The following is a 12,533-nucleotide window of genomic DNA, read 5'->3' as shown; positions in this document are numbered from 1 at the left end:
AACTTAATGAACTACTGCATTTCATCATTAAAATATCATCTAGTCAAGTCTAAAGCTTACCTTTCTACATTTTCATAACGGTGTCATGCTGCGACTCTGACACTAATCTAATGTACTCTGGCGACCCCTGTCTGTCACTAGGATTGGCACAAGAGGTAGCCAGTTTAAGATGCACTTAGCAATTAATGAGTGGGTCAGGAAAGACAAAGATGGGCTTGGATGCTACTTTGACAACTGCATTTCTGGAATAACACCCCGAATATTGAAAAAGCCAAAGCTAATAACAAGTATAACTATATCATAGTATAAGGCAACATAAAACTAACATTAAAAAATCCTTAAGTCCTTAAAATTTTAACATTTGATTGATAACAATATCCTCTACCATTTGTAGGGTCCTATGGAATCAGTTTTATTTTTTCACAAATTCCATTTTTTTTTTTTTTTTGATTTTCGGTTTTCACCGTTTTATTTTTCCTTGATTCAAATTTTTTTTTTACTGTAAGTAGCAACAGCTACAACAAAACAAACAATAATGAAATGACACTTTACATTCTTTTTAATGAAACAGCACACTAGCACAACTGAACCTTATTTTGCAGTTCCATTCATCACATAGGAGTCCAGATCCTCCATGATGCTTTATGCCGAGGCTGCAGTAGGACAGTGAGTGCCCTCCAGAATTGTAAGAGCTGTTATTAGTTTGATGCATCAAAAGTTGTCCAGATTCGTAAAAGTCGTCGGGATATTATTGTGCCCTCAATTTTGCAGTTAAGGTTGCAGTTTTTCAGACATAGTTTGGGTATCTGATCACTGTTCGCTTCGATATTTCTGTCTCGTGCAGCAAGCTAATTCTCGTGCCTTTAATGAGAAAACATGCAGGAAACACACGCACAAACAGATAGAGGCACGACAGGATTTCTAAAATAATTGCGTTCGCTTGAAAAACAACAAACTATAAAACAGTATCTGAATGATATAACTACTGATTATTCAATTTTTTAATTTATTGGGAAGTTTTGTAACAGTCACACCTTCAGTCTCTAAATTCCGCATATTTCCGTTTTTAACTCTTAAAATCTGTTTTTATGCGTTAATTCCATGATTTTGTCTGTGTTTTCCGCATCATGGAAATCACAGGGCCCTACATTTGGCAGAGTATACATAGGACATTCCCTCACATTGTAAGATTTTTCTTTGTCTGGATGAATTGCATACACTGAAATTTCCAGATTAGCACCAAAGGTGTATCAAAATCAACCCAGAGAAACTCCTCCCAGAAGTTCAGTACTGCCAAAAACAGCACCACATTAATAGAAAACAATTCAAAGATGGAGTTACAAACGAGAGACACTAGCATTAGATCAAGCATTCAATATCACGTACATAAATACTATACATGTTGGTTACTCTCAATGTAAATGCCAGCCTTAATGAAATCATCCTTGAGATACAGATAACGTCTCCCATATGTTCTAGAATTGTAGTTCTTGCAAGACATCTTACTCATCTAACTATTCAATAATTGCAATGTAAAAAAGACAGTGTGTAGTACTTCACCAGTTAGGAGCGGTGAATGGACAGCCACTCTGGTGGTCTCCTTAAAGATAAGCTGTTGGTATTGTCTATTGCAATCATCTTATCCAGCATATCATTGGTGCAAACAAGAAGTGTAACATTTCATGACAGTATAGTTTATTATCCATTGCTATAGCAGACAAACAATCGTGGGTTCTGTGGTACTTAAAACATGTTAGACGTGAGAACTCAAGAATTTCTGAACTTGATACGGCTCAGTATTAAAGCAAGAGATCAGGTTAATACAGCAATCAGTTTTTCCAAGGCAGCCCCAGATTCAGTAATAAATACTTCTTATGATGTCTCTGAACATAATATATAACATATATTTGAACACGATGAATGCTAGGAGCAAACTATACATTTCCAAAGTATTTTTAAATTCACCAATATTCTAACTCACTTACCCAATCCAATGCTGTGGGAGCAGCAAGGACATATCCAAGTGCCAAATGGCCATAAGGTAACCATCATTCTTAAGTAATAGTTAATCCTTCAAGTTGCATAACAACAAGTTATATACAGTGACTGCTGAAATGGCACTGGCCAGTTGGGGAGGGATGAATGTATTATATCTAGCAGCCCAATATACTGCAACATGACATTGATTTATCCAAACCAGTTTGCCACTTAATTTTCCTCCATTTCTCCTGGCAATTCAACATGTACAATATATAGAATGTTCAGAGCTGTGGTTCACATCAGAAGAGAAACTTTTGTTAAAAAGCAAACTTTAGCAAGTGCAATCCCATGTTCTTTTGAAAGCCTAGTATATCTTTACAATGTTAAATAATCTTTATAGTTAACTCACCATTCCCTGAGCAATTAGTCTAAAGAATAGTGCAAAAAAAATTGCAAACATGATGCTACCACTTGCCTTTCTGTGCTACAGATTTATTTAGTTATCATAGCAACATTACTTTAAGTGTGCAACATGGTTGAAATTTATCCATGAAAATCTTTATGTAGGTAAATGCAGTTATGTTTGAAATTATGAAAGGGGTAAATAATAATGAAAAATTGATCAGAAACACCCTAATTTAATCATTTCATATTGGTATACTTAGGGAATGAAGAGCCATTGACATAAAAAAAAAGTTCAGTTCAATGAAATAAAAAAAAAGAAGTCTGTGTGCAAGACATTCTTATAACACTAGGTCTATTATTGGGTTAAACAGTTTTCACTTCTGTCTCTCTCTTACTTTCATGCCTACAAAGAAGTGCTTTGGCAAGCTCATGCTGTATAGCTTATTCAGTATAAAGTTATAGATCAGAAAACAAGCAAGAAGTGAGTGAGTTACCTATTAACACCTCTTCAGGTAAAAGGAACGTAAAATAAACTTTCAGAATGTTTACACATTATGTTCTTAGTAATGTTGTTGTTAATTGCTTTTTGAAATTTTATGTAATTAAGAGTTTAAAGATTATAAGAAAATAGTTTTTAAAGATGGCTAGTGAGAGCATTAAGAAAATATAACAGTTCACGGTTAAAGATTTATCTTATAGTATTTTATGAGTGAAGATTTAAAATAAGTAAGTAACATTGAAAGTAATGATAGAAACAAAAGAAGATCAAATTACCCAGATAATCTGAAAAGAATGAAATTAACTTAAAGATGCATTTAAATTAAAAATGTGCTCAACACAATACAGATCTAAGCATAAAAAAAATTCTGAACATGGCCACTGAACTTAAGCACGCACACACACACACATGAACACACACACACACACACACCTCAACACACATTTCTTCTTGCAATTTAGGTATAGATAGAAAGTAATAATGGAGAAGTAACATCTCATGTGGCTCAAAGTCAAATACCTTCACATAATGGCATATAATCCTCCCATTGTCCATTGGCAAGACATGTTCTATAACCTTTCCCAACCAAATGAAATCTGCAAGAAATATACAAAAAGATCAGATCAAAAATGCTTGAAATTTTCTGTTTGGATTTATTTGTTCTAGCACTGTTTAATTAACTAGTAAGCCTAAAAAAAATACTTTCTAATCCACATGTGATTTACTGTAGAAAATCCACACAAATTTAGAGACCTTTCCTTTTAGACTTCTTTTCCACTGATCCTGGATTTGTTACACTGATGTTTTGATGCAGCAAAACATTTGCTGCCCTGAAAATTACTAAAGTAAGTGCTTGGTTTACGTCTTTTAAAAAGTCCGAAGAGGGCAAAGACGCATTAGAAAACAACATGCCATGCAAAAAGCACCTAACAATATTGTCAGGTGCTTAAACCCTGCTTTTTTTGGCAATTGGTGCCAACTTGCAAAGAATGTACACCAGTGAGGAAATGGAAAAAAAAGCATCATTACTTTGTTTGAACAGTGAAATTATTGGCAACAAAGCAAATATATGGGCCTTAACTGTAATCAAATCCTGCATCACTCCTGATTTTGTTGCGACCTCAGCCTTGCTCTTTTTCATGCTCTTTAGCATTGCTTTTAGAAAATCACATAGTGAACCTGAATATTAATCCATAATTCAAATAAGAATGCAACATTTTTTTAGTTGAATATCTAAGATTAACCCAAGGACTGAAAACAAATTAACCATTATCTACATGCTGATATTAACATGACACATCAACTTACCCCTCATTGCAGACTGCATGAGCCTTATCACCAAATAAGATCCCCTCATATTCAAAGTACCCATTCATGAGGTCCTCTGAAGAGCCACAGGACTTTCCTATAAAACATTAAAACACAGAGTGATGTATCTAAAAACCCCATCCTACATAAGGATAATTTGCCTTGTTGTAATGAATGGTCTTTATTACTGGGAAATTTGTTTGACTGAAGTCCTGAGAATGACAATGAAGTCCTGAGAATGACAATGCGAAAACTGGACTTTAGATATTTTTTCAAATTTACTAAAAATAAATAAATGAAATACCACATTGAGACAAGTATTCAGACCCTTCATTAGGACACCTTAATTTTGACTCGGGTGCATCCCATTCTAGGATCATGTCTGGAGGAAACAAGGCACCGATAGTCACTGGTGTAACACCATTCCAACAGTGAAGTGTGGTGGTGGCAGCATCATTATGCTGTGGGGTTGTCGTGTCAGATCCAAAATGAGTCTGTGTCATAGGAGTTTCTATGAATTTCTGAGTAAACGGTCTGAACGCTTGTGTCAATTAGGATATTCCAGTTTTTTTTATTTAATAAAATTCGCAAAAATTTCTAAAATCCTGTTTTCACTTTGTCATTCTGGAGTATATAGTATTTGTAAGAGCCGTAATTTATGTGAACCTTTTAATGTAAACAAGAGTAGTTTTTAAATATTTATAAATGTACCATTGTTAATTTCATGTGTTTCAGTGAGAGTTCTTGAGAGCATGCGAGATATGTGTTGTGTGATTCCAGATGTAAGAGGGGGGAATTTTGGCGGGCGGAATGAAATGAAGCAGTACAGACTGACTGTGTATTAATACTGTATTTACAAACTACAATAAGATTAATTTGTTATTGTTGTTCGAAATAAAGTTGTTGAACTTTTAAAAGAAGACTCGTGTCAAGTCTATGCAACAAATTAATTCATTGGAAATTACATCCTGCATACGAAAGAAGGAGAAACTTCATTACAATATTGCTTGATTTGGGCCAAAAATGAAATTATTTTAGCATATGCCTGCAACACAGCAAAATGTGAAAAAGTATATATATGTTTTGTCAAAGAAAATCTAACAACTTCTGTCAGTACAACAAGCTCATAAAAGTAGAATAAACAGTCAGAACACTTTCTCTTGGATAAAGTCATTTTGTGCCCAGATATTCCTGTGTTTCCTCAAGAGTAGTGGTTTCAAGCATCACCCTTGTTAATGGTAGTTTAAAGCTTTGCCTAAGCAGCCTTTGGAGCTTTTAACTTAAATATATAAAATTTCTTTCACGCTGTAACTTTGTCTTGGTCTAACATAATTGAAATGATTTTTAATAGTCTATAAATTTATTTGTCATTAATTTGTAAAGTGCTGTTGATGATACTTGCTATTAAAATGTCTTAAGTACACCTCCATCCTCCTCTAGGCATTTTTATTAACTGTACTGAACAGGTTAAATATTAGGTACATTTCTGTAATAACTTCTCTATAAAGTACCTGGCAGGGGTGAGCAACATTAAGGGTTGCTTCTAAAATGAATACCAATATATTTAAAAAAAAAAAAAGAAATTGAGAGTGAAAAATGGTGTCCTACTTACGTTCACATTTCAGATTCACTGTCCATTTTCCATTGCGACAATAAGTAACATATACCCCTCTTGATCGGAGGTAACCAGGTTCACAGGTGAAAACAACTCTGCTGTTTTCAGGAAACTCCTGCTTGTCCATATATTCGGGTTTGAGCACAACATTAGAAATCACTGGAGGTGGTCCACAATTTCCTAGAAACAAAATGGACTTCAAGAGCTTTGACCAAGTCTCCAATAGCAGATACATTTCAAAATGGAGTTTACTGTCCACACTAGAATGTTCTGATTGTTTTTGAAAACTATATTTTCCACAGTGAAACCTCAAAGATGTGGCATTTTTCAGCCAGGAAAAATGTTTGCTTACAGAACAAATATGAAGTTAATCAGAATGTTGAAACCACAGAGAAAACAAGGACCACCTGAAAAAACACCAAAGTAGATTTTTTTTTGGTGTGGACAGACAATTAAGTGCATCTTCTGTTCTCAAGTTACTAGATACTATAAAAGGTAGCCAAAGTCATATATGTGCATATTTAATATAGAGGGTTTCAAGGTACAGCACCTATCAGCTGCTGCAGAGGGGTTTGCAAAGGACTGTCCTCACAGTAAAGAAAAGATCACATGTATTATTGCAACAAAATTGAAGTCAGTGTCTCATCACATGACAGTCTTACTACACATCATTCCCTATCCACACTGCTACTCAAGACGTAACCCCCCCAAAAACTCACCAACCCCTACGCCCCCAAAATTTATAAACTATGGAGAACATTTTCTGAAATGGTGGAAGATGATAGCATAACAAACCTTTTCATGACACCATGAAGGGCAGTATATTGAGGTGGAAAATTGCCATCAATTATTTATAACATTATGAATGGATTCTAGATTGAAACCACAGAAATTCAACAACTCCCTGCCTTAATAGCGCTCATCCCTTAGCCCATGTCCCATCCTAACTCAAGGTAGGCTAATAATTGTTTAAAAGAAAACAACAGCTACAGAGAAATACGAGAGACACTGGATATTATCCCCCACAACACAAATTTAGCCATACATGCATTAGGAAATTATTGGCACAATAAATTAAAAGTTGAAAAGGTTATGCTGCTTGAAAAACGTCCAGAAAAATTCTTAATGATAGAGAAAAATATAAAATCTTCCTTATAAAAGGTTGCGTACCACCAGGATTTTCCAATTCAAGTTCATAAACCTGCTTTCAATGTGGGTTAAAGTCAGTTCTTCACATGGCATGGCAGAAGTGAGCAGAGCAAGGGACAGCACCAAGATTATACCCTGCCTGAACCACTGACTCCAGTGAGCCAAGGACATGTTTTGTAACACTACGTCATCTGCTGCTTGAGCTACAGAGGCAACAATCATATCCCAGCACAAATGATCAACATCAACTCACTTCTGCAAACTTCAGAGGTTCCATGACAGCACTAAAAGTTCAAAATCATTACTTTGCTTCGTATTGTGTTAACTGAAGCAAGAAACATCCATTTATTCTCTTACCTAGCTAAGGTTAATATAGGATAACCGGAAATGCAGAGCATATTGTGGAAGCATCAACCTCATGGAAGGAATTAGTCCTGAATAGATCCATAATACTCACAAATACAACTTTTACCTGCTTAAACATGGCCAATATAGAGATGCCAAATATTATATAGTATATGTATATGTACAACCTCCATGTCAGGTTCAAAAAGAAGTGAAAAAAAAAACCAGAAGGACGACGTAGGGATCACAGAGCAGTATACTGGAAAAGTAAAAAAAAAAAACAACACAGGACTGTAACAGCAAAAATGAACGTCTTTGAACTTCAACTATTTACAATTGCCTACAATTCTCTCTTTGTTAAAGAAAAAAAAAACAAAAACAAACACCAACTTCGTAATGCAAGAACCCCTTCCTTCTTAAACCCTCTCCTCTCGAGCCCCAACCCGTTTCTGTCTCCTCCGTTCCGGGTACTGCTCCCGCCTTTCCAAGTCAATCATACCCCCGCTGTCAGTCCTCCGCCCTCCCTCAATCAGACCCAACAGTCACTCCCAACAGCCTTAACCCTGGCCCTATGTACATGTGGGTATGTATGTGTGTGTATATTATATAATATTCATAATTTATATAACCCACTTAATCTAGTCCAGGATCATTTAATAGTTTTCAAAAAATCTACGCCCCATAGCCAACAATGTAAAGAACTGAGGTGGGCAAGAAATTTTTTTAATTTGAGAACACAGTTTCACATGGCAAATAAGGATATACAATGCTTGTGAAGAAATAACTTAGACTTGAAAAATCACCAATTTTTCCTTTAATAAAAGGACAAGTGTCTGTGTGTCCACCCAGGTCTATGTACCTGTTATTTGCCATTTGGTGTGGGATTCATAAAAGCAGTGCTAATGTTTGTGATACACTACCTGTTGGAATGAAAAATACAATGCATTTTATTACTTGCAAATGTTTGTGATGTGCCCTTTGTTGGAATGAAAAATGTAATACATTTTATTACCACATGCGTTACAAAATACATTCCAATAGATGGTGCACTTCAAGCATTAACACTGAATACATTGAGTTGTGTGTTGATTACTTAGAATTCAACCTTTTTTATATTTAACCAGTAACGGCGCCCTGCACGATAACATGCAGTGAATACACTTCACTTAAGCATTGCTAGTTTTCATCCTCTTTCTCTGTACGTTTATCATTCATTTGCTCAGAGGTTGATGCGCTTGCTGCTTCCTGAGCAGCTCTTCTTTTCTCCACCCTAGAGGCCTGCTTCTTCTCTTCTTTCGTCGGCATCTTTTCGCGTTAAAACTGATTAAGTCAGTGTTTGTGTTGCACTTAGTATGCTTTCTTTAATTTTTCACTTAAGCTGGCACTTAAGTCTTCAATCTGCCTCAAGAATGATTTAAGATATGAAGAGGTAGGGGAAGTGACGGCAAAGGTGGTAGGGATGAGAATGGCGTCCGTAAGCATGCACCACACAGCCGCCCTGCTGGCCGCTGCCAAGGGTTGATTCTACAATAAAATAAAATAAAAATAAAAAGAGGAATAATCCTGGAGGTCAATCATCAACCCGAAAGAGGATAGTAGACTTCATGTAGTATATGTGTACCAAATTTCAGGTCAATAGGTCAAACGGATTGCAAGCTAAGGTGATTTAAAATCCTGGACAGACAAACGAACAGCCACAGTAGTGTATTAAATATAAAGATTTTACTTCAAGAAAGTGACAATCGAGCAGATACAATTTTTAGACTTTATTATTTCAACCCATCTTAAACAGGTAGCACAACTAGTTACTTGAATAATATTACTATGGAATGTCCAAACTCAACCCTGTTATTTAGGGGTGTCAAGCACAGTTCCTGGAGGGCTACAGTGGCTGCTGGTTTTAGTTCCAGCCACTTCATCCATTAGGAATCCAAACATTAATGCTAATGAAGCATACAGTGTTGCCTTGATTTTCACTGACTTGCATTTTAATGGTTTTGTTTTTTTTTCCTTTAACCAACAACCAAATAATGAATGCAAAGCAAGCCAACAGGTGATCAGGCAAACCAAGATCCTATTTGCATCTGTGTCTTTCATACAATATCCACATCAATAAAACATTTGAAAAGAAAAAAAAAAGTGAAAGTCTGAGAAATTTGGATCTGCAATGGTCTGGATGGTGATCTCAGAAAAGAATGGTTATGGAAATGACTGGTACGGCAGAATGGGTAAACTAACAAGTCATGGAATTAAAGAAAGGGTCTCATTAACAGCTAAATAGGAAATTAATTGGAGTGAAAATGGTGACCCTCCAGGACTGTTTGAGATCCTTGAGTTAGATGGTCATCTGTTGGCTTACTTTGCATCTCTTTATAGTTTGCCTGCTATTTAAGTAAAATAAATAAGTTTGTCAATTATAATTAAGTCAAAAATGTCAGTTAATCAGCAGGAGTAACTGGTTATTTTACGTACAGTAGCTAGAATGAAAACCTGCAGCCTTCAGGATCCGAGTTTGACACCCCTGTTGCACACCAATGCTTTACCATAGTATAACTATCATCCACTTTCAGAACCCACATTTCATGTGCAGGACTCCGTGAAGAAAGAATCCTAAACCAGCACTATCAGAGGCCAGGATAAATCCCGGATGAGATGCCTATGATTCACATTGTATAGGGTGGTCCACATCTAACTATGTAACTTTTAATGCAATGCAAAGCAATAATTGCATAATTAGATCTGGACCACCCTGTATACTCATATTCAGCAGGACCCATTCATACTTGGCCTTTGTTATGTCAGTTGTCATGCTGGCTATATTGCCCACCATGACCTAGTTCACTCTAACCCCCTAATCATTGCCTGTATCTAACTGGGTAATTCAGTCTTTCTCTTTCTCCACCTTTACCACCTAATACTATAGAACAGGGGTGGCAAACTCCAGTCCTGGAGTGGCTGCAGGTTTTCATTCTAACCCTTTTCCTAATCAGTGGCCAGTTTTCACTGCTAATTAACTTTTTTTCCCCTTCATTTTAATAGCCGGGCGGCACGGTGGCGCAGTGGGTAGCGCTGCTGCCTCGCAATTGGGAGATCTGGGGACCTGGGTTCGCTTCCCGGGTCCTCCCTGCGTGGAGTTTGCATGTTCTCCCCATGTCTGCGTGGGTTTCCTCCGGGTGCTCCGGTTTCCTCCCACAGTCCAAAGACATGCAGGTTAGGTGGATTGGCGATTCTAAATTGGCCCTAGTGTGTGCTTGGTGTGTGGGTGTGTTTGTGTGTGTCCTGCGGTGGGTTGGCACCCTGCCCGGGATTGGTTCCTGCCTTGTGCCCTGTGTTGGCTGGGATTGGCTCCGGCAGGCCCCCGTGACCCTGTGTTCGGATTCAGCGGGTTGGAAAATGGATGGATGGATGGATTTTAATAGCCCTGGTTTTAAGGATTCAGTGCTCTGAATTAATTATTTTCTTCATTAAATGACAGCCAAACAGAAATCAAATGTGAAACAAGTCAACAGTTGACCAGCTAAATTGGGGCTTCAAACTCCAACCAGTTTCTTAATGAGAAGCCAATTCTTGCTGTTAATTAAACTCGTTATTTAATTCTATGGCTTGTTGCTGCTCTCATTCTGACACAGCAGACATTTCCATAACTGTTGATTTTCTGTTTTTTCTAAGAACATTGTCAAAATGTTTTGTGGACCTGAGAGATCAACCTTACTGAGATCTTCACCTTTCTTTATTTTCAGATATTGTGTGATGGGCACGGGTGAGCTGGTCAAGTGGCACCTTGTTTTGTGTCTCATTATTGTTTGGCAGCTAATTAAAGAAAAACAAAAAACTAAGGGGCCTGAATCAAGTTCATTAAAATTAAGGCAAAAGAAGTTAATTAGCAGCAAAAACTAATGAAGAAGATGGTTAGCATGAGTTTGCCACCCCTGCTATAGAGAATTTAAATGTATGGATTATTGCATATTCAATCAAGTTAAAGCAAAACATGCTATATTAGCTAGCTTACGGTCATATAAAAATTAATTATTAAAAGCTTATGCCTGTATTTTTTGTTATCTCGTATACGGAAGCTGACTACTAATATATTTATAGCATAAGGCTGCTACTTAAACTTCAGTATAAGGTAGTGAAAAGTCAAGGAAAGTGTGAACTATGAGAAAAGAAAGCAGGCATTGTTTTAGAAATGCAGCTGCTAAAACATCAGCCATGAGAGATACTTGTACATCAAGTAAATATTCATTTCGGCAGCCCGGTATCTCAAGTGTGGGCCTCCTGGTTTTGACTTAAATAGTGGAAACTTATCAGTGACTACGTTTTGGACACCTGCACAGGGTATGAAGTAATGATGGCTAGTTTCGGTCAAGTGATGGACATTAGGTAATGGTAGGAAGAGCAAGAAGTAGGACAGCATTTTGCACAGAGGATAAGAAATCTATACTAATAAAAGGCAAAGCCCTCACTGACTCACTGACTGACTGACTGACTGACTGACTGACTCACTCATCACTAATTCTCCAACTTCCCGTGTAGGTAGAAGTCTGAAATTTGGCAGGCTCATTCCTTACAGCTTACTTACAAAAGTTAGGCAGGTTTTATTTCGAAATTCCACGCGTAATGGTCATAACTGGAACCTGTTTGACTGACTCACTCATCACTAATTCTCCAACTTCCCATGTAGGTAGAAGTCTGAAATTTGGCTGGCTCATTCCTTACAACTTACTTACAAAAGTTAGGCAGGTTTTATTTTGAAATTCTACGCATAATGGTCATAACTGGAACCTGTTTGACTGACTCACTCATCACTAATTCTCCAACTTCCCGTGTAGGTAGAAGGCTGAAATTTGGCAGGCTCATTCCTTACAGCTTACTTGCAAAAGTTAGGCAGGTTTCATTTTGAAATTCTACGCGTAATGGTCATAACTGGAACCTGTTTGACTGACTCACTCATCACTAATTCTCCAACTTCCCGTGTAGGTAGAAGGCTGAAATTTGGCAGGCTCATTCCTTACAGCTTACTTACAAAAGTTAGGCAGGTTTCATTTTGAAATTCTACGTGTAATGGTCATAACTGGAACCTGTTTTTTGTCCATATACTCTAATGGAGGAGGCGGGAACGAAGGTAAATGACGTTAATTGTTGACTGTCTTTTAATACTGTGTACTTATTGAGTGTCTTTTAATACTGTGTAAGCATACATATTAACACATGTGCAATTAAACGTGTGCATTT

General features: G+C 36.9%; 1 protein-coding gene across 2 annotated transcripts in view; it reads right to left on the bottom strand.

Moving 5' to 3' along the window:
- The window catches only part of LOC114647905 (sushi, von Willebrand factor type A, EGF and pentraxin domain-containing protein 1-like), a 46,601-nt gene that overhangs the window by 21,967 nt on the left and 12,101 nt on the right, over window positions 1-12,533 (bottom strand). For both annotated transcript variants that reach the window (XM_051924820.1, XM_051924821.1), the window contains exons 2-4: window positions 5,805-5,987; window positions 4,193-4,289; window positions 3,404-3,480 (exon numbers count right to left, since the gene is read on the bottom strand). In XM_051924820.1, coding sequence (XP_051780780.1) covers window positions 3,404-3,480; window positions 4,193-4,289; window positions 5,805-5,987 — 357 coding nt within the window. The remainder of the gene's footprint in view (window positions 1-3,403; window positions 3,481-4,192; window positions 4,290-5,804; window positions 5,988-12,533) is intronic.

This window comes from Erpetoichthys calabaricus, chromosome 3 (assembly GCF_900747795.2).
Source record: "Erpetoichthys calabaricus chromosome 3, fErpCal1.3, whole genome shotgun sequence".
Lineage (NCBI taxonomy): Eukaryota > Metazoa > Chordata > Cladistia > Polypteriformes > Polypteridae > Erpetoichthys > Erpetoichthys calabaricus.
This window is presented reverse-complemented; position numbering and strand designations above follow the sequence as displayed.